Genomic DNA, 20,619 nt, shown 5'->3' with positions numbered 1-20,619 from the left:
TAGATTCTTCAAAGTAGCCACCCTTTGCCTTGATGACAGCTTTGCACACTTTTGGCATTCTCTCAACCAACTTCACCTGGAATGCTTTTCCAACAGTCTTGAAGGAGTTCCCACATATGCTGAGCACTTGTTGGCTGTTTTTCCTTCACTCTGCAGTCCACCTCATCCCAAACCATCTCAAGTGGGTTCAGGTTGGGTGATTGTGGAGGCCAGGTCATCTGATGCAGCACTCCATCACTCTCCTTCTTGGTCAAATAGCCCTTACACAGCCTGGAGGTGTGTTGGGTCATTGTCCTGTTGAAAAACAAATGATAGCCCCACTAAGCGCAAACCAGATGGGATGGCGTATCACTGCAGAATGCTGTGGTAGCCATGCTGGTTAAGTGTGCCTTGAATTCAAAATAAATCACTGACAGTGTCACCAGCAAAGAACCCCCACCATTACACCTCCTCCTCCATGCTTCACGGTGGGAACCATACATTCACCTACTCTGCGTCTCACAAAGACACAGCAGTTGGAACCAAAAATCTCAAATTTGGACTCAGACTAAAGGACAGATTTCCACTGGTCTAATGTCCATTACCTATGTTTCTTGGTCCAAGCAAGTCTCTTCTTATTATTGGTGTCCTTTAGCAGTGGTTTCTTTGCAGCAATTCAACCATGAAGGCCTGATTCAAGCAGTCTCATGTGAATTATTTGAGCTGCAATTCTGAGGCTGGTAACTCTAATTAACTTATCCTCTATAGCAGAGGTAACTCTGGGTCTTCCTTTCCTGTGTTGGTCCTCATAAGAGCCAGTTTCATCATAGAGCTCGATGGTTTTGCGACTGCCCTTCAAGAAACGTTCAAAATTCTTGATGTTTTCCGGATTGACTGACCTTCATGTCTTAAAGTAATGATGGACTGTCGTTTCTCTTTGCTTATTAGAGCTGTTCTTGCCATACTATGGATTTGGTCTTTTACCAAATAAGGCTATCTTCTGTATACCCCCCCCCCCCCCCCACCTTGTCACAACATAGCTGATTGGCTCAAACGCCTTAAGAAGGAAAGAAATTCCACAAATTAACTTTTAACAAGGCACACCTGTTAAATAACTGAAATGCATTCCAGGTGACTACCTCATGAAGCTGGTTGAGAGAATGCCAAGAGTGTGCAAAGCTGTCATCAAGGCAAAGGGTGGCTGGCTACTTTGAAAAATCTCAAATATAAAATATATTTTGATTAACATTTGTTTGGTTACTACATGATTCCATAAATGTTATTTCACAGTTTTGATGTCTTCACTATTATTCTACAATGTAGAACATAGTAAAAATAAAGACAAACCCTTCAAGGAGTTGGTGTGTCCAAACTTTTGACTGGTACTGTATACTTCGAGGGTGCTTTCTTTCTTTCTTTTTCAGACCTGAGCCTAGGACCATGACTCAGGACTACCTGGCCTGATGACTCCTTGCTGTCCCCAGTCCACCTGGTCGTGCTGCTGCTCCAGTTTCAACTGTTCTGCCTGCGGCTATGGAACCCTGACCTGTTCACTGGACTTGCTACTTTGTCCCAGACCTGCTGTTTTCAACTCTCTAGACAGCAGGAGCGGTAGAGATACTCTGAATGATCGGCTATGAAAAGTGAACTGACATTTACTCCTGCGGTGCTGACCTGTTGCACTCTCTACAACCACTGTGATTATTATTATTTGACCCTGCTGGTCATCTATGAACATTTGAACATCTTGGCCATGTTCTGTTATAATCTCCACCCGGCATAGCCAGAAGGGACTGGCCACCCCTCATAGCCTGGTTCCTCTCTAGGTTTCTTTCTAGGTTCCGGCCTTTCTAGGGAGTTTTTCCTAGCCGTGTTTCTACACCTGCATTGCTTGCTGTTTGGGGTTTTAGGCTGGGTTTCTGTACAGCACTTTGTGACTGATGTAAGAAGGGCTTTATAAATACATTTGATTGATTGATTGATTGCTGCCATGTTTTCTGTCTTGTTGTGTGTTATGTGTTTGTAGTTATTAGTGTAATGGTGTAATGTCATATTAAACATTTAAAAAACTTTATTGACAAAATAAAAACCCTTCTTCCTTCAGTTATCTATGGCCAGTGTCACGATCGTGTGGAGGATTGACGGACCAAAACGCAGCATTTGGAAAATACGCCATCTCTTTTATCGATGACGAAGGCAAAACGAAACAAAAACACTTACACACTAAACAAAACAATAAACGATCGTGAAGCTAATCAAACGTAGTGCACACACAGGCTACAAACGTATAACATAGACAATTACCCACATCAAATGAAAGCCTATGGCTACCCTAAATATGGCTCCCAATCAGAGACAACAGAAATCAGCTGTCTCTAATTGGGAACTCATTCAGGCAACCATAGACTCTCCTAGACAACTAAACCAACATAGACACAGCTAGACACATGCACTCAACACAAACCCATACACTACACCCAACACCCCCTTTACCATATAACCACCCAAAACCGATAAAACACAAACATTCCTCATGTCACACCCTGACCTAACTAACTTAATAAATAAAACAAAGAATACTAAGGCCAGGGCGTGACATAACCCCCCCCTTAAGGTGCGAACTCCGGGCGCACCAGCACACAGTCTAGGGGAGGGTCTGGGTGGGCTTCCTTCCACGGTGGCGGCTCCGGCACTGGTCGTGGTCCCCACCCCACCACAGTCACTAACCGCCTCCTTAGCTTCCTCCAAATGACCCCCCTCCACATTAACCCCACTGAATTAAGGGGCAGTTCCGGACTAAGGGGCAGCTCCGGACTAAGGGGCAGCTCCGGACTAAGGGGCAGTACCAGGGTAAGGGGCAGCACCAGGATAAGGGAGAGCACCAGGATAAGGGGCAGCACCAGGATAAGGGGCAGCTCCGAACTGAGGAACGGCAGCTCCGGACTGAGGGACTGCAGCTCCGGACTGAGGGACGGCCCATGGCTGGCTGACAAATCTGGCTGCTCATGGCTGGCTGACGGATCTGGCTGCTCATGGCTGGCTGACGGATCTGGCTGCTCATGGCTAGCTGACGGATCTGGCTGCTCATGGCTGGCTGACGGATCTGGCTGCTCATGGCTGGCTGACGGATCTGGCTGCTCATGGCTGGCTGACGGATCTGGCTGCTCATGGCTGGCTGACGGATCTGGCTGCTCATGGCTGGCTGACGGATCTGGCTGCTCATGGCTGGCTGACGGATCTGGCTGCTCATGGCTGGCTGACGGATCTGGCTGCTCATGGCTGGCTGACGGATCTGGCTGCTCATGGCTGGCTGACGGATCTGGCTGCTCATGGCTGGCTGACGGATCTGGCTGCTCATGGCTGGCTGACGGATCTGGCTGCTCCTGTCTGGTTGGCGGTTCTGGCAGATCCTGTCTGGTTGGCGGCTCTGGCAGATCCTGTCTGGTTGGCGGCTCTGGCAGATCCTGTCTGGTTGGCGGCTCTGGCAGATCCTGACTGACGAATGGCTCTAGCGGCTCCTGACTGACGAATGGCTCTGACGGCTCGGGACAGACGGGCGGCTCTAATGGCTCGGGGCAGACGGATGGCTCAGATGGCGCTGGGTAGATGGATGGCTCAGATGGCGCTGGGTAGACGGATGGCTCAGATGGCGCTGGGTAGACGGACAGTTCAGGCATCGCTGTGCAGACGGCAGACTCTGACCGGCTGAGGCGCACTGTAGGCCTGGTGCGTGGTGCCGGAACTGGTGGTACCGGGCTGGGGACACGCATCTCAGGGCTAGTGCGGGGATAAGGAACAGGGCATACTGGACCCTGGGAGCGCACATTAGGCCTAGTGCGTGGTGCCGGAACTGGTAGTACCGGACTGGGGACACGCATCTCAGGGCTAGTGCGGGGAGCAGCAACAGGACGCACAGGACTCTGGGGACACACAGGAGGCTTGTTGCGTGGTTTAGGTACTGGTGGTAAAAGGCTGGAGACACGCACCATAGGGCTAGTGCGTGGAGGAGGCACTGGTGGTACTGTGTAGGGGCGGGGAGGTGGCGCCGGAAATACCGGACCGTGCATGCGTACTGGCTCCCTTGAGCGCCGAGCCTGCCCAACCTTACCTGGTTGTATGCTCCCCGTCGCCTGACCAGTGCGGGGAGGTGGAATAACCCGCACCGGGCTATGTAGGCGAACCGGGGACACCATGCACTGGTGACCAGATGCGTTGGGCCGGCTTCATGACATACGGCTCAACGCTCAGTCTAGCCCGGCCGATACGTGGAGCTGGAATGTACCGAACCGGGCTATGCACGCGTACAGGAGACACCGTGCGCTCTACTGCGTAACACGGTGTCTGCCCGTACTCTCGCTCTCCACGGTAAGTACAGGGAGTAGGCGCAGGTTTCCTACCTGACTTCGCCACACTCCCTTTAAGGCCCCCCCCAAGAAATTTTTGGGTTGTACTCACGGGCTTCCAGCCTTGTCTCCGTGCTGCCTCCTCATATCGCCTCCTCTCGGCTTTAGCTGCCTCCAGCTCTTCACGAGGAAGGCGATATTCTCCCGGTTGTGCCCACGGCCCCTTACCATCCAGTATCTCCTCCCATGTCCAAGAATCCTGTGTAGGTGGGTCCTGTTGCCGCTTTACATGCCGCTTGGTCCTGTATTGGTGGGTAATTCTGTCACGATCGTGTGGAGGATTGACGGACCAAAACGCAGCAGTAGGAAAATAAGCCATATTCCTTTTAATGAATACGAAGGCAAAACGAAACAAAAACACTTACACACTAAACAAAACAAGAAAACGATCGTGAAGCTAAGAACGAAGTGCACACACAGGCTACAAACGTATAACATAGACAATTACCCACATCAAATGAAAGCCTATGGCTACCCTAAATATGGCTCCCAATCAGAGACAACAGAAATCAGCTGTCTCTAATTGGGAACTCATTCAGGCAGCCATAGACTCTCCTAGACAACTAAACCAACATAGACACAGCTAGACACATGCACTCAACACAAACCCATACACTACACCTAACACCCCCTTTACCATATAACCACCCAAAACCGATAAAACACAAACATTCCCCATGTCACACCCTGACCTAACTAACTTAATAAATAAAACAAAGAATACTAAGGCCAGGGCGTGACAGCCAGTGTCACGTTCTGACCTTTATTTCCTTTGTTTTTGTCTTTATTTAGTATGGTCAGGGCGTGAGTTTGGGTGGGCAGTCTATGTTTGTTTATCTATGTTTTTCTATTTCTGTGTTTGGCCTGATATGGTTCTCAATCAGAGGCAGGTGTTAGTCATTGTCTCTGATTGGGAACCATATTTAGGTAGCCTGTTTTGTGTTGGGTTTTGTGGGTGGTTGTTTTCAGTCTTTGTGTGTCTGCATCAGATAGAGCTGTTTCGGTTGTCACATTTGTTGTTTTTGTATTTGAGTGTTCACCTTTATTAAATTAAGATGAACAATTACCACGCTGCACCTTGGTCCTCTTCTTCTCCTCCAGACGACAACCGTTACAACCAGCTCATATTGCTCTGCCTCTTTTACAGTAACAAACTGATAATATTTGGGTCATTTCAGAACATACATGTAGCTTGTTGTATTGAATTAGCAGTTCTATAATTGAGAAGTTAAATTCCTTCTTATATCACATTACCCAGGGTTTCCTAGACCTAGTAGACTATCATTATCTTCTCAACAGTTTCATTTTATCAACCCACACCACCACTTCAGAGAAATGACAAAGTAAATGGTCTGTCAGATGAAGACATTTAACTGAAAGACCACTGTCGTATATTTTTCCACTGAGCAGCACACCAGACCACCACCCCAACCCCTCTTCCGCTCAATTCTCGCTCTCTGAAACCACAGAATGTTCTGTTCTGCGGCAGACACTCTTTTGCATCGTCTATACTAAGACCAACATCCCTCCAACCTTCCAGTTGCTAGTCCCGTTTGAGTACGAACACACCTTTTCCAAGGAACTTAAAGGAACTTTAATACGGTACATTATTTAATACGGTACACATCCATCACATGGTGGACAGACTGGTCAAAGGTGAGTTTTAATGCTCTATATTTAGTTTTGCTTTGCACCATTTTTATAGAAAGGAAACATACACAAATAGTTATGTGAATATGGACATAAATATTATTTTTGAGTACACATATTCTAATAATTGGATTTGACTTTGATAGTAGGCTGCGGTAACACATTTATTACCACATTAGATAACAAAAGAAAGAAATTGAACAAAATATGCACCAAAAAAACTGTACAGTCAATAAGAGAGTGGCCTTTGAAATGGATAAATAACAAGTGGGATGAAATAGAACAAGATTGAGTTTATGCAAGTGTTATGCTTATACCATATTATGTATTTCATAGTTGAGGGTCATGATTCATTTCCATTGAGGATTCAATTCAGGGAATGAATATGATGACATGGAAGTAGAATTCAAGAATAACTATTATGTAAATTGGGAATATTTATGTAGAAGTTCCATGTACACCAGCACCAAGTTTTCATACTTTTGTGTAAAATATGGTAAACATTGTTAGCTTATAATCTAGCCTGTAGGTTACGTTTGAATGCTGATTTGCAATAAGTCATGTATGTTATATCTTGGTTATCAATAATTGTTTACTTCATTACAATAATTACCCTCTAATTCACAAATAACTTTTATTTTTTTCAGCATGAAACAGTGACTTGTAGCTGCCGTCCCAAACATCTTCTCACCTCATCCAGGATGTCCTTATTGATAGTGTGCCTCTGGGCAGGGCTTATGTTGTCGCTTCCTCGTCCCAGTTGCCAATCATGCACCATCGGCTCAGCCAATGAGTGCAAAGAGGCAGAATTTGCCCCTGGAACCAACCTAGCAGGGGAAGGCTTTGACATCACCAAAATGAAACGCAAAGGAGCCTTTGTCATTGACATGAACGTGTGGAAACGCAAAGACAAGACATGCACCCTCTGTAAGAATCCATATCTGGAAGGGAAAAAACAGAGGCTTCCTTTGGCAGTGGTGGATTGGAGACCAAACCACCAGTGTAGTATGAAAGTGTCCAGTAAACTCCATCGCTCCAGTGAGTCTCTCGTCAGCTCCAGTGGCTCTTCTGTAGAGAATAACTGGCAGGTCAATCTAGAGTTAGAGAAGGGATCAAAAAGTGGGAAGATTATGCTCGCTGGAACCAACTCCAAATTGGCTGAGTACTCCATGGAGAAAACCAAGAGTGACAAGTTCAGTTTCACAAGCCACAGTGTGTCCTGCGGGTATTACAGGTAAACATCAGGTGGCCCACACAGCATGAGCTAATTTTACCCATGTGTCTCTGTGAAACCTCATCTCATAGTTTCCTTTGGGGATTGTAAATAAAAGTATATTTTTGCATGTTTATGTCTGGTATATTTCTGTGATCATTTCATTTTATGAGTGTTTGTCTGTATCCATACAATATTAACCGCCCTCTCTCTTTTCTCTCTCCACAAATAGCTATCGAGTATCTGGCCAGCCCAAGTTACACCGAGAATTCAAGACAGCACTGAAGAATCTCCCCAAAATATATCAACAAGAAAACAAACAACGTTATTACAAGCTTATTGATAACTTTGGCACGCATTACATTACCAAGGTGAGGGAGAGAGATGGTCGACATCAATGTTGTAAATCATCAAGGCAATAGGCACACAAACTAAATATCAAAATTAGGAATGTTTGCCCCTAGATGTGCAGTTTACTGGCATCTCTCTGGGAACATTCATTACTTTCTACCTCTCATCCTGTGTGTAGGTGAGCCTGGGTGGAACGGTGCTGTCTGTGACCAGTATCATGCAGTGCCAGGCCAGCCTGCAGGGTCTCAGTGCAGAGGAGGTGAAGATGTGTCTGGATGTGGAGGCGTCTGCCAGTGTGGGTGACAGCAACAGCTTGAAGACTGAGTTCAAGCACTGTCAGGAGGATAAGTCTAAGACAGAGAGCAAGGCCAGCTTCTCCAGTGTCTTCAATGATAGGTGGGGAATTATAGTCTGCTGCTCTTTCCCATATAGATTCTCCCTCACACAATTTCTTTATTTCTCTTTATTCTTCATTTCTTTATCTCTCTCTCTCTCTTCACACTTCCCTAATCATTACATACTCTCCCTTGCTAAAATGTGTATTGCCCCTCACAAAAACCTTTCCCCCCTCTGACACCCTACAGGTTCACAGAGGTGAAAGGTGGCCACACCACAGAACCAGAGCTCCTCTTCTCTGCTGATAAAGATCCCGCCTCCTACAAGGAATGGCTGGACTCCCTACCACACTATCCAGACATCGTCTCCTATTCGCTGGAATCTCTCCATGAGTTGCTGCCCACCACCAACCCTGCTCGGAAGCACCTGCGCAAGGCCATCAGCGACTACATCCTGGAGAAGGCCTTGTGGAAGAACTGTTCTGAACCCTGTCGAACTGGCATCAAAAGTGACCACAGAGACTCCTGCGTCTGCAGCTGCCACAACAACCCCGGGGTGAGCGCCGACTGCTGTCCCACCCGCAAAGGCCTGGCGCGGGTGGTCATCACTGTTCAGAGAGGGGCCAACCTGTGGGGAGACCACACCACTGCCACTGACGGCTACGTGAAGGTGGCTTTCGCAGGCCAGACAATCGGACGCACTACAGTTATCTACAACAACAACAACCCCAGCTGGGCAATGAGCTATGACCTGGGAACCGTGGATCTGTCAACCAGTAAGAAGCTGAGATTTGAGGTGTGGGACGAGGACGACAAGTGGAATGATGACCTGTTAGGAGAATGTGAGAAGGAGCTGACAGCCGGGGTGAAAGAGGATCTCTGCAACCTCCAGCATGGCCAACTGTTCTACAAGTGGGAGGCTGTGTGTGCCCCCAGTCTAGGTGGCTCCGCCTGTATGGACTATGTGCCCTCCCCTATGAATCCCCACCTGGAGAAGGTTTATGTGTCTCGCCACTCCCGTCTCATTCCAAAGGACATGCTGGTGAGTATGGGAGTGTTGATGGACGGACCCAATCTCCATGGCAACAAGAGCCTCAGTACAGGGAACAGAGAGTGTGGTCGATTTTAGAGGTATGCATGGTGATCCATGTCAAAACCCAGATCTTTTTGAGGTAGATTTCTTAAACCTATAATAATAAAATAAATGTTTTGGTACAATGTGTTTTGTTTTCTATACTGTATCTTTGAACTCCCGAGTGGCACAGCGGTCTTAGGCACTGCATCTCTGGGCAAGAAGCGTCACTACAGTCCCTGGTTCAAATCCAGGCTGTATCACATCTGGCCATTATTGGGAGTCCCATAGGGCTGCGCACAATTGGCCAAGCATTGCCTGGGTTTGGCCGGGGTAGGCCGTCGGTGTAAATTAGAATTTGTTCTTAACTGACTTGCCTAGTTAAATAAAAGTTACATTTAAATAAAACAATTTGAGTATTAGTTGCTTGTTTTGTACTTGTTTGTGTTCATTTACAAGGTAGCTTGCATTCAATTTAAAATTGTTGAATGATTGGGTTACTTTATGCATAATAAAATGCTTATAGCACACACAGGGAGATCTCTTTTATGTCTCAAATGCAAAGTTCTCTGAAGATAACAATCAGGCAATATGTACATGTTGATTCAAGATGACCACGTGAATAGCTGTTCGTTTCTTTTTATGTCAGGTGTTGTATTGTTACGTTATGTTTTGTTGCATTTGGTTTCGTTTACTGTATGTGAGATACCAGTTGTTTGAAGGCACAGTTGCATTACTTGAGAGAGGAAGGGCTATGGTTTCCTGTGCACGGATGAAGTTTAGGGGACGCCATGCAAAAGACGAATGAAACGAACTGCGTGTTGAGATAACGACAAAACTATTTCCATTGTGGAACATGATAAAGGTCTTTGGGGATACATTGTCAGTAATAGCAATACAGTAACATAAGAAGTACTATGTCATGAACAAACACAACTAGCATACTGAGGTACTAAGGAATAGTTTTTCATACACATGACATCTTCTGTACTTAATATCCATCACAATGTCCCAGAGAATATCCCCCTTTATAATGACCTCAGAAGAATTCAGGTGTCAGGTTTTGGGAACAGGTCTTTGAATTTTATTTTATTTGGTGTTGATTTAAACTCATAGAGCTTCAGTCTTAAAACTCAACCCCCACATCACATGTACAGTACATTTACCATACTGTTGCCAAGGTTAAAAGAATGAGGAGACTGACAGACATTATACGGTTGCTTTCTGACCTTTAGTGTGAAATGGATATGAACACAAACATACTGGCAACACAATCTCCAAAAACAGTAGAGGAAGAGAGGGGACAGACACACAACAATACAAAAGACAAGGACCATGAACAAAAAAACACACAAATAAGAACAAAAATGGAATAGCTAAATGTAACAACAAACCAAACAACAAACATCACAATGAACACATGATGGAACGGAACAAATATTCACTTCAAGAAGGCCTCAGCTGATTGACTTAACCTGGACAGAGAAAGAGAGAGATAAGAAATGATGTTGAGTGATGCAGCTGGTTAAAGAGAACAATAAAACAAGGTAGGCCAAGAAGCTCTGATCTAAATTACTAGTAAGGTGACTTCATGTGCTCAGTCACAGAGACAACCATAAATTAGTAACAAACACTCATCCCACCCACCTTTGTACCCTCCATTTCCAAAGAATCCATTCAGTCCACCACCACCATATTTGCTTTCCTTCCCTCCTGCTCCTGAAGGAGACACACAGTCAGAGGTTTAGGTTTTGTTAGTTCAGCAGACAACAAAACAACCAAACAACAAAACAAACAAAAATTCAACAGTGTTAATGGACATCCCTGGTTAGATGTAGGAACCAGTGAAGGCTGGTGAGGGGAGGATGGTTTACAGTAATGGCTGGAATGGAGTCAATGAAATGGAATGCAACACATTTCATTCCATTCCATCCACTCCATTCCAGCCATTACTATGAGCCGTTCTCCCCTCACCAGCCTCCACTGATAGGAACTAATATGGTTATTCTGACAGAAGAGAGCAGGACATTCAGTCAGGGAATGTGACTTTATAACTTACCGTTACTGTAGGGGGCACTCTGACCTGCACCCAGCTGTCCTTGACCATAGCCTAAGCAGTGCCAAAATGAGAGTCGTAACAATAGTTACCACAAACAGGACACACAGACACAAGGGACATTTACAAGACACGCACAGAATACGCACAACAGAGTAACACTGAAAAATGTCTGCTCTTCCTCACCCACATGCATTCACACCTTAAGCAGTTACCATACACATAATTTCCTGAGCTAAGCAGTGTAGGGGTTGTGGTTGTGAGTGTGAGTTTAATCACCTGCTGGCTGTGCTCCATAGCCCCCTCCGTTTCCTGAAACGACAAGAGACAAGTACCCACATGTAAATAGGAGGAACAACGACAAACACATTCAGACATACTACAGAAAACACACAAAATCATATATAGCACATGAGCAGACAGACGTGCGGACACACAAACACATACGTATAGCGACAGACAACACATATAGGACAAACTGACATGTACACAAAGACATGTACCATTTTTGCAAGGTGGTTTCCCACCACCAGTCGCAGGTCCATAAGGCTGTGCACCCTGTTGTGCACCCTGTGGCAATCCACCGTTGCCTTTGGAGAGATAGTCAGAGACAGCAGAACCAAGACAGGTTAGAGAGAAATTACCACACAAACAAGCACATAGTACACACACAATCTCTGTCTTTCTTTCTTATTCTCTCTCTCTCTCTCACACACACACACACACACACACACACACACACACACACACACACACACACACACACACACACACACACACACACACACACACACACACACACACACACACACACACACACACACACACACACACACACACACACACACACACTACCAGTCTCACCATATTTGCCAGCGGATTTGCCTCCATCACCACCACCAAGGCCCAGTTGCTGAGCACCATAAGGGAAGCTTCCATCACCTGCTGGGAGAGTTTATTACAACAAGTGTATTTAATTGTGTCTAATAATGTTATAACAAGACCTCACATAAACATTCACAACCACACACAAACAGTTTTCTTTCTTCCTCAGACATCCACACTGTATAAGCAGGGTCACAAGTCACAGCAAGGAATTGTAAAACAAAAAATTTCTTGGGTCACAATGCTCTTACCATCCAGTCCAGCAGTATTGACTGGGGCTCCATTGTAAGGAAGCTGACTGACTCCACCCCCTGTGGAACACCACAAGGGTCGCTTATAGAGTCTCATCATCTCTCCTCCCATCCCACAGACCACATCAATGCATGGAAAACATGTGACTCAATTATGGCATCAACAGTATGCAAATGTTTAAAATGACAATGATTACTGTCTTTCCTGTGACAGTGACCCTTGAGTTTTTGACAGGGACCTTGGAGTCCCTCTGTTGCTGCTTCAGTGTTCATCACTGACTTGCTTTTTTCTTTGTCTAATCCCTCTCTTCTCTCCATCTCTTTACTTTTCAGCCTTTCTCTACCTCTTTATTTTTCCTGACCACTCAGTTTTTTCAGTCCTTTTTCTGCCTCTATTTTCTCTTGTTCTTCCTTTGTTCACCCTCCCCTTTCTTTAGAGTGTATTTACCCAGGCCAGTATCATGCCCCAGCCCCATAGGCTGAGCAACCCCGTAGGGCTCTGGGCCGTACCCGCCCAACTTCCCACCATCAGGCCACAGCCCAGCAGGGACCACAGGCTGGCCCCCATAAGGCAGAACACCACCAGGACCAGAGCCAGCACCCCCTACAGACACACACAGGTTACTGCATGAAGGAGGAGGCATGTGAGTTAAACAGAGATGGATTACACAGATTACACAGTGCTAATCAGAGTGAGCATAGAGAGTATGTCAGAAGAGAAGTGAAACACAGAATGTGTGTATGATTGTGTGAAGGTAATCATAAAATTGAGAAACTTCAATTTGTTTCACTATGTGTCCTCTAGAATGAAGATATATGTAGACATAATCATCCAGATGATGTCATGAATGATGTGCTGAACATGCATATTTTGAAAAGCTGGCATTCCTGAAACAGATGTTTTTCAAACATAACTGTCTGGTTAAAGGGGTCCATATGGTGCACGTTCATGGATAATTACATGATTATGGATTAATTGATCAGGTATGTTTTAGATGGTCATTCCTGATGGTAATTCGGAGTGTTTAGGGTGAGTGATTAGGTATTACACTGTGACATGTCCAGGGAGCATTTCATTACTTTCGTTAGCATGCATGTTTTGGAGTGTGATGTTATTAGTGACATCAATTAGGGTGAAAGTTATTCTCCTTCCATGTGTACATCCTGCTTGTTGATGCCCTCTATCTTTTCAAGACAGGACATCTTTGGGAAACATTCACTTCTTGACCCCTCTTCTTCCATCTCAGGGTGACTTCCTCACCATATTTCTCCTGTCCCTGTGGATATCCTCCTGCGCCAAGCCCTAGAATAGCAGAGGAATAAAACAAACGATGAACCCCTGGGCGGTTAACTCTGTGGTTAGATAGAGGTTCCCTAAAGAGATGAAGAAAAACCCACATAAGACAACTAGGAGATATTGACAAGACATGGTTGGCAGAACATTGGCATGGTCCAGAGTTATTTCCAAATGGGAGACAATTGCTACACCTAGCATCCACACTGTTACATTACACCTAGCGTCCAAACTGTTACAGTACACCTAGCGTCCACAATTTTACATTACAACTAGCGTCCACACTGTTACATTACACCTAGCTTCCACACTGTTACATTACACCTAGCGTCCACACTGTTACATTACACCTAGCGTCCACACAGTTACATTACACCTAGCGTCCACACTGTTACATTACACCTAGCGTCCACAATGTTACATTACACCTAGCGTCCACACTGTTACATTACACCTAGCGTCCACACTGTTACATTACACCTAGCGTCCACACTGTTACATTACACCTAGCGTCCACACTGTTACATTACACCTAGCGTCCACACTGTTACATTACACCTAGCGTCCACACTCTTACTTGACACATGACATGTTATATGATTATGACCTGACAAAATACTTCCCTCTTACCTCTCTCAATGCAGACTTTGAACGATTGTTATTTGTTTTGAGTAGGCCTAAGTAAGATCCTAAATTAGGAGGTTATAACTACTTATGAGTTATGACAGTTTATGCAAGTTTTATAATGCACTATAATGCCTTATTTGTATATATGCCTCATAGAAAGTGTTACTGACCTTCCTCATCTTACTGAGAGCGAGTCAAGTTCCCACAGAATAGAACAGTTACCAGATTGAGTTATTATTGAGTTATTATTTATGCTGCTGGTGATTCTCTGATCCACCTCACCATTCTGTATACTTCTGGCCCTTCTTTGGACACCATGCTAACAAACCTCCAGACGAGCTTCAATGCCATACAACACTCCTTCCGTGGCCTCCAACTGCTCTTAAATGCAAGCAAAACTAAATACATGCTCTTCAACCGATCGCTGCCCGCACCCGCTCGCCCGTCTAGCATCACTACTCTGGACGGTTCTGACTTAGAATATGTGGACAACTACAAACCCCTAGGTGTCTGGTTAGACTGTAAACTCTCCTTCCAGACTCACATTAAGCATCTCCAATCCAAAATTAAATCTAGAATCGGCTTCCTATTTCGCAATGGCATTCCTTCACTCATGCTGCCAAACATACCCTAGTAAAACTGACTATACTACCAATCCTTGACTTCGGCGATGTCATTTACTTACAAAATAGCCTCCCAACACTCTACTCAGCAAATTGGATGTAGTCTATCACAGTGCCATCCGTTTTGTCACCAAAGCCCCATATACTACCCACCACTGCGACCTGTACGCTCTCGTTGGCTGGCCCTCGCTTCATATTCGTTGCCAAACACAGGTCATCTATAAGCTCTATCTATAAGTCTTTGCTAGGTAAAGAACGCCTTATCTCAGCTCACTGGTCACCATAGCAGCACCCACCCGTAGCACGCGCTCCAGCAGGTATATTTTACTGGTCACCCCCAAAGCCAACTCCTCTTTGGCCGCCTTTCCTTCCAGTTCTCTGCTGCCAATGACTGGAACAAATTGCAAAAATCACTGAAGCTGGAGACTTATATCTCCCTCACTAACTTTAAGCATCAGCTGTCAGAGCAGCTTACCGATCATTGCACCTGTACATAGCCCATCTGTAAATAGCCCACCCAACTACCTCATCCCCATATTGTTATTTTTTACTTTGCTCCTTTGCACCCCAGTATCTCTACGTGCACATTCATCTTCTGCACATCTATCACTCCAGTGTTTACTTGCTAAACTGTAATTATTTTCGCCACTATGGCCTATTTATTGCGTGACCTCCCTAATCTTACTACATTTGCACACACTGTATATAGACTTTTCTATTGTTTTATTGACTCTACGTTTGTTTATCCAATGTGTAACTCTGTGTTGTTTGTGTCGCACTGCATTGCTTTATCTTGGCCAGGTCACAGTTGTAAATGAGAACTTGTTCTCAACTGGCCTACCTGGTTAAATAAAGGTGAAATAAAAAAAGAATGAGTTGTTACTGGTTTATGAATGGTTACCTCCTGCTCCCTTCCCTGCCTTGCCTCCCAGCCCAGCAGCACCATCCGCTAACACTGTTGGGTACCCAATCCCTGAAACATAATTATAATCATCAATCAATTATAATTATGTCTGTATGTGAGCGGGTCAGTTAGTTGGTCAGCCACCCACAGATGTTAGTTGGTTGGCTATAGATGATGAGACCTACCGGCTCCATAACCATTGCCTCCAGTACTAGCACCGTAGCCATTGCCATAGCCTGTGGAGAAGAGGGGGCATGTTAAAAACCTTGACAAGAAAGCAGACATTTAGTCTCAAACAAAGTCCCCAAACAACACTGCATGTAGCTTTCCAGCTCCTCTTGCTTTTTTCCAGCTCCTCTAGCTTTTTTCCAGCTCCTCTAGCTTTTTTCCAGCTCCTCTAGCTTTTTTCCAGCTCCTCTAGCTTTTTTCCAGCTCCTCTAGCTTTTTTCCATCTCCTCTAGCTTTTTATAAGTTTTCCACAACAGTACTTTCTGTACAGGGGATAGAAAGGTTAACAGATAAGGACAGGTGCATGCCATGTACAGACAGACAGACAGACAGACAGCTAGACAGATAGAGAAGGACAGGTGCATGCCATGCACAGACAGACAGCTAGACAGCTAGACAGATAGAGAAGGACAGGTGCATGCCATGCACAGACAGACAGACAGACAGACAGACAGACAGACAGACAGACAGACAGAAAAACAGACAGAAAAACAGACAGAAAAACAGACAGAAAAACAGACAGACAGACAGAGATAGACAGAGACACATGCCGACGCCAAATACCTGCAGGCACTGCATTGGTCCCCCCAGCTGGGCCTCCACCTGCATGAGAACAAAAGGAGTCAAGGTCACTTCCTGGTGGTACAGACACTGAGGATCTGTCTTCTCTCATTTAAGATCACTTCTCAGTGACAACTTTGGTGCAGTTGTCTTCCGTCTCTAGAGAGGCAGCTATGTTTCACAGAGCTACTGTAATCCTCAGTCATTCCCAACATATTTATTGAATCTCGTATTTCATCGTCAATGCCTCAGCTCTATACTTCAGTCTACAGTGTCCTCTAATTGTAGTTATATTTTAAGGAAAGGAATTTGACAAGGGGAAGCATGCTGACTCACCATTCCCATAGCCGTTGCCCGCTCCAGCCCCGGGGTATGCTCCTCCCATTTGATCACCATAACCTGTGATGACAACCAAAAAACATTAGAGCACAGCACATCATTCATAGAGAGAGTACTGTGGGATATTTCATAAAGAGAAAAGAGGAGATTGGCACCTGAGATCAAAAATCGAGTGAAGAAGATGGCAAATGGAAATGAGAGAGAAAATGAAAGGTGGGAGAGATAATAAGAGAGCAAGAGAAACAGAGAAAGATAGAATAATTAGAACACAGAGTGCAAAAGTGTGATAATTAATAGGCCTTACCCTCTGATTTGCCTGCTCCACCCTGGGGGTATCCTCCTGCTCCACCCTGGGGATATCCTCCCTGTCCCAGATTAGCACCTGAGAGAGAGAGAGAGAGAGAGAGAGAGAGTGAGAGAGAGAGAGAGAGAGAGAGAGAGAGAGCAAGAGTGAGGAAGAGGGCAAATTATAGTGAAAGAGAAAAAATAGAATAGAAATAGAGAGAGAGAGAGAAAAAAACATGACGACAAAGTAAAAGGCTCACCACCGCCAGCTTTGCCTGGTTTTCCAGCTCCACCCTGGGGGTATCCTCCTGCTCCAACCTGGGGGTATCCTCCTGCTCCACCCTGGGGGTATCCACCAGCTCCTCCCTGAGGGTATCCTCCTGCTCCACCCTGGGGATATCCACCAGCTCCTCCCTGAGGGTATCCTCCTGCTCCACCCTGTGGGTATCCACCAGCTCCTCCCTGAGGGTATCCTCCTGCTCCACCTTGGGGGTATCCACCTGCTCCACCTTGAGGGTATCCTCCCTGTCCCAGACTGGCACCTGAGATAGAGAGCAAGAGCGAGAAAGAGGGAAAAATGGATTAAGATAGAAAAAATAGAAAGACAAAGATATTTAAAGAGAGACAGAAATAGAAAAACAAAGATATATAAAGAGAGACAGAAATAGAAAAACAAAGATATATAAAGAGACAGAAATAGAAAGACAAAGGTATATAAAGAGAGACAGAAATAGAAAGACAAAGATATATAAAGAGAGACAGAAATAGAAAGACAAAGAGAAAAGCTTTGTCTGCTCCATTCTGGGGGTATCCTCCTTGTCCAAGACCTGTAGCATAGGTGCATTCATTACTCAAGCGATCATCTACTTTTAAATTAATTTCAATTACATCACCTAACATGCATTAGAATGTACTGTGAAAAGGTATCGTGGAACCTGTGCCTGATTCAGTTTCCAATGATTTTCTTTATGCCACAGAATAGTGAGCCATCCATTGAAAGGAGAGATGTTGGTTAGGTTTCTGTCTGTCAGTGTCAATTCCATTACCTGCTCCATAGCCGTTGTTTCCTGCCCCATGATAGCTGCCTGCTCCAGCACCGTAGCCTGTGGAATAAGTCAACAAAGCTCAGCACAAAACCCTGTGATTGACTTGAGACTGAGCGACACGATCCCTAAACTCATCGCATTGTGATTGACCCTGTTACCTGTGGAGGAAAACATACAGCGAGCACTCATCACATAATACTGCTATTGGCTCCAAGCCTGCGGAGCACAACATCCATGCACATTACATATCACTGTGATTAGGCTGTAGCCTGTGACACACAACATCCATGCACATTACATATCAATGTGATTAGGCTGTAGCCTGTGACACACAACATCCATGCACATTACATATCACTGTGATTAGGCTGTAGCCTGTGACACACAACATCCATGTGTAACAGTATAACTTTACGTCGTCCCCTCGCCCCGACACGGGCGCGAACCAGGGAACTTCTGCACACATCAACAACGGTTGCCCACGAAGCATCGTTACCCATCGCTCCACAAAGGCCGCGGCCTTTGCAGAGCAAGGGGCAACCCTACTTAATGTCTCAGAGCAAGTGACGTAACTGATTGAAATGCTACTAGCGCGAACCCGCTAACTAGCTAGCCATTTCACATCCGTTACACCTGCACATTACATATCACTGTGATTAGGCTGTAGCCTGTGACACACAACATCCATGCACATTACATATCACTGTGATTAGGCCGTAGCCTGTGACACACAACATCCATGCTCACCACATAACTGTGACCAATCAGAAAGATATGTTTACACAAATCCAAGCCATAGTGAAAATAAGACAAACCTGCAACTCAGGTCAAATTTCAAGTCAACCATCCCTAAAGCAATTCATCAAAAGCTTCCAGTGTGCTTCTAGAACACAAATATAGAGCCAACAAGACCGGTGCATCATTCATAGAGGGTATTATCATTAACAGTGCATTCGAAAAGTATTTAGACCCCTTGACTTTTTCCACATTTTGTTACGTTACAGACTTATTCTAAAATTGATTAAATCGTTATTCCCCCTCCTCAATCTACACACAATACCGCGCAATGACAAAGCAAAAACAGGTTTTTAGACATTTTTGCTAATTTATAAAAAATAAAAATGTAAATATCACATTTACATAAGTATTCAGACCCTTTACTCAGTACTTTGTTAAAGCACCTTTGGTAGCGATTACATCATTGCGTCTTCTTGGGTATGATGCTACAAGCTTCGCACACCTGTATTTGGGGAGTTTCTCCCATTCTTCCCTGCAGATCTTCTCCAGCTCTGTCAGGTTGGATGGGGAGCGTCGCTGCACAACTATTTTCAGGTTTCTCCAGAGAAGTTCGATCGTGTTCACGTCCAGGCTCTGGCTAGGCCGCTCAAGGACATCCAGAGACTTGTCCCGAAGCCACTCCTATGTTATCTTGGCTGTGTGCTTAGGGCCTTTATCCTGTTGGAAGGTGAACATTTGCCCCAGTCTGAGGTCCTGAGCACTCTGGAGCAGGTTTTCATCAAGGATCTCTCTGACTTTGCTCCGTTCATCTTTGCCTCGATCCTGACTAGTCTCCCAGTCACTGCTGCTGAAAAACATCCCTACAGCATGATGCTGCCACCACCATGTGTCACCGTAAGGATGGTACCAGGTTTCCTCCAGCCAGACATGAAGATTGGCATTCAGGCCAAAGAGTTCAATCTTGGTTTCATCAGACCAGATAATCTTGTTTCTCATGGTCTGAGAGTCCTTTAGGTGCCTATTGGCAAACTCAAGTGGGCTGTCTTGTGCCTTTTACTGAGACGTGGCTTCGGTCTGGCCACTCTACTATAGAGGCCTGATTGGTTGAGTGCTGCAGAGATGGTTGTCCTTCTGGAAGGTTCTCCCATCTCCACAGAGGAACTCTGGAGCTCTGCCAGAGTGAGCATCAGGTTCCAGGTCACCTCCCTGACCAAGGCCCTTCTCCCCTGATTGCTCAGTTTGGTAGAGCGGGCAGCTCTAGGAAGAGTCAAGGTTGTTTCAAACTTCTTCCATTTAAGAATGATGGAGGCCACTGTGTTCTTGGGGACCTTCAATGCTGCAGACATTTTTTGGTACCCTTCCCCAGATCTGTGTATAAAAACCTGTTCCCGGTTTGTCATTATTGGGTGTTGTGTGTAGATTGATGAGGATTTTTTATGTATTTAATCCATTTTAGAATAAGGCTGTAATGTAACAAAATGTGTAAAAAGTCAAGGGGTCTGAATACTTTCCTAAGGCACTTTAGCCATTGACACAAAGTGATCGCTACAAACGACAGTTAATGGCACATGCAGGTGGATATAACACACAGATTGTATGGGGTTACCAGTTTTGGTTGCTTTAGCACCCTGTCCATTGGGCTCTCCCACTCCTGGAACATATCCTAGAGACCACAACAAATGTTACTCGACAGTGCTACATTCACAATATTACAGCCACAAAAAAAATAGAAAAAAGGGACAGACACAGAGGTTTACCATTGCCTTTGGCTCCCTGATC

General features: G+C 45.2%; 2 protein-coding genes across 2 annotated transcripts in view; one reads left to right on the top strand and one right to left on the bottom strand.

Annotated features, from left to right (window-relative positions):
- Positions 1–5,870: 5,870 nt before the first annotated feature.
- On the top strand, positions 5,871–9,535 carry LOC129833588 (perforin-1-like). The gene is made up of 5 exons (XM_055898285.1): positions 5,871–6,038; positions 6,680–7,266; positions 7,478–7,616; positions 7,775–7,992; positions 8,181–9,535. The coding sequence occupies exons 2-5, from the start codon at positions 6,734–6,736 to the stop codon at positions 9,058–9,060; spliced, it is 1,770 nt and encodes a 589-aa protein (XP_055754260.1). The 5' UTR covers positions 5,871–6,038; positions 6,680–6,733; the 3' UTR covers positions 9,061–9,535.
- Positions 9,536–10,059: 524 nt separating this feature from the next.
- Positions 10,060–20,619, bottom strand: part of LOC129833945 (uncharacterized) — a 32,939-nt gene continuing 22,379 nt past the window's right edge. Inside the window, exons 20-36 of the mRNA XM_055898759.1 lie at positions 20,447–20,503; positions 18,103–18,159; positions 17,317–17,598; positions 17,076–17,153; positions 16,769–16,831; positions 16,436–16,474; positions 15,829–15,879; positions 15,641–15,712; positions 13,457–13,498; positions 12,644–12,799; positions 12,196–12,255; positions 11,924–12,001; positions 11,563–11,649; positions 11,339–11,371; positions 11,063–11,113; positions 10,651–10,722; positions 10,060–10,478 (exon numbers count right to left, since the gene is read on the bottom strand). Of these exons, the coding sequence (XP_055754734.1) occupies positions 10,474–10,478; positions 10,651–10,722; positions 11,063–11,113; positions 11,339–11,371; positions 11,563–11,649; positions 11,924–12,001; positions 12,196–12,255; positions 12,644–12,799; positions 13,457–13,498; positions 15,641–15,712; positions 15,829–15,879; positions 16,436–16,474; positions 16,769–16,831; positions 17,076–17,153; positions 17,317–17,598; positions 18,103–18,159; positions 20,447–20,503 (1,283 nt within the window). The 3' untranslated portion in view covers positions 10,060–10,473. The remainder of the gene's footprint in view (positions 10,479–10,650; positions 10,723–11,062; positions 11,114–11,338; positions 11,372–11,562; positions 11,650–11,923; positions 12,002–12,195; positions 12,256–12,643; positions 12,800–13,456; positions 13,499–15,640; positions 15,713–15,828; positions 15,880–16,435; positions 16,475–16,768; positions 16,832–17,075; positions 17,154–17,316; positions 17,599–18,102; positions 18,160–20,446; positions 20,504–20,619) is intronic.

This window comes from Salvelinus fontinalis, chromosome 34 (assembly GCF_029448725.1).
Source record: "Salvelinus fontinalis isolate EN_2023a chromosome 34, ASM2944872v1, whole genome shotgun sequence".
NCBI classification, from domain to species: Eukaryota; Metazoa; Chordata; class Actinopteri; order Salmoniformes; family Salmonidae; genus Salvelinus; species Salvelinus fontinalis.
This window is presented reverse-complemented; position numbering and strand designations above follow the sequence as displayed.

Coding starts and splice junctions, on each gene's coding strand:
- LOC129833588 (XM_055898285.1), top strand. CDS start 6,734: ATGTCCTTATTGATAGTGTGCCTCTGGGCAGGGCTTATGTTGTCGCTT. Junction 7,267..7,477: donor GTGTCCTGCGGGTATTACAG/GTAAACATCAGG, acceptor CTCCACAAATAG/CTATCGAGTATCTGGCCAGC. Junction 7,993..8,180: donor TCCAGTGTCTTCAATGATAG/GTGGGGAATTAT, acceptor GACACCCTACAG/GTTCACAGAGGTGAAAGGTG.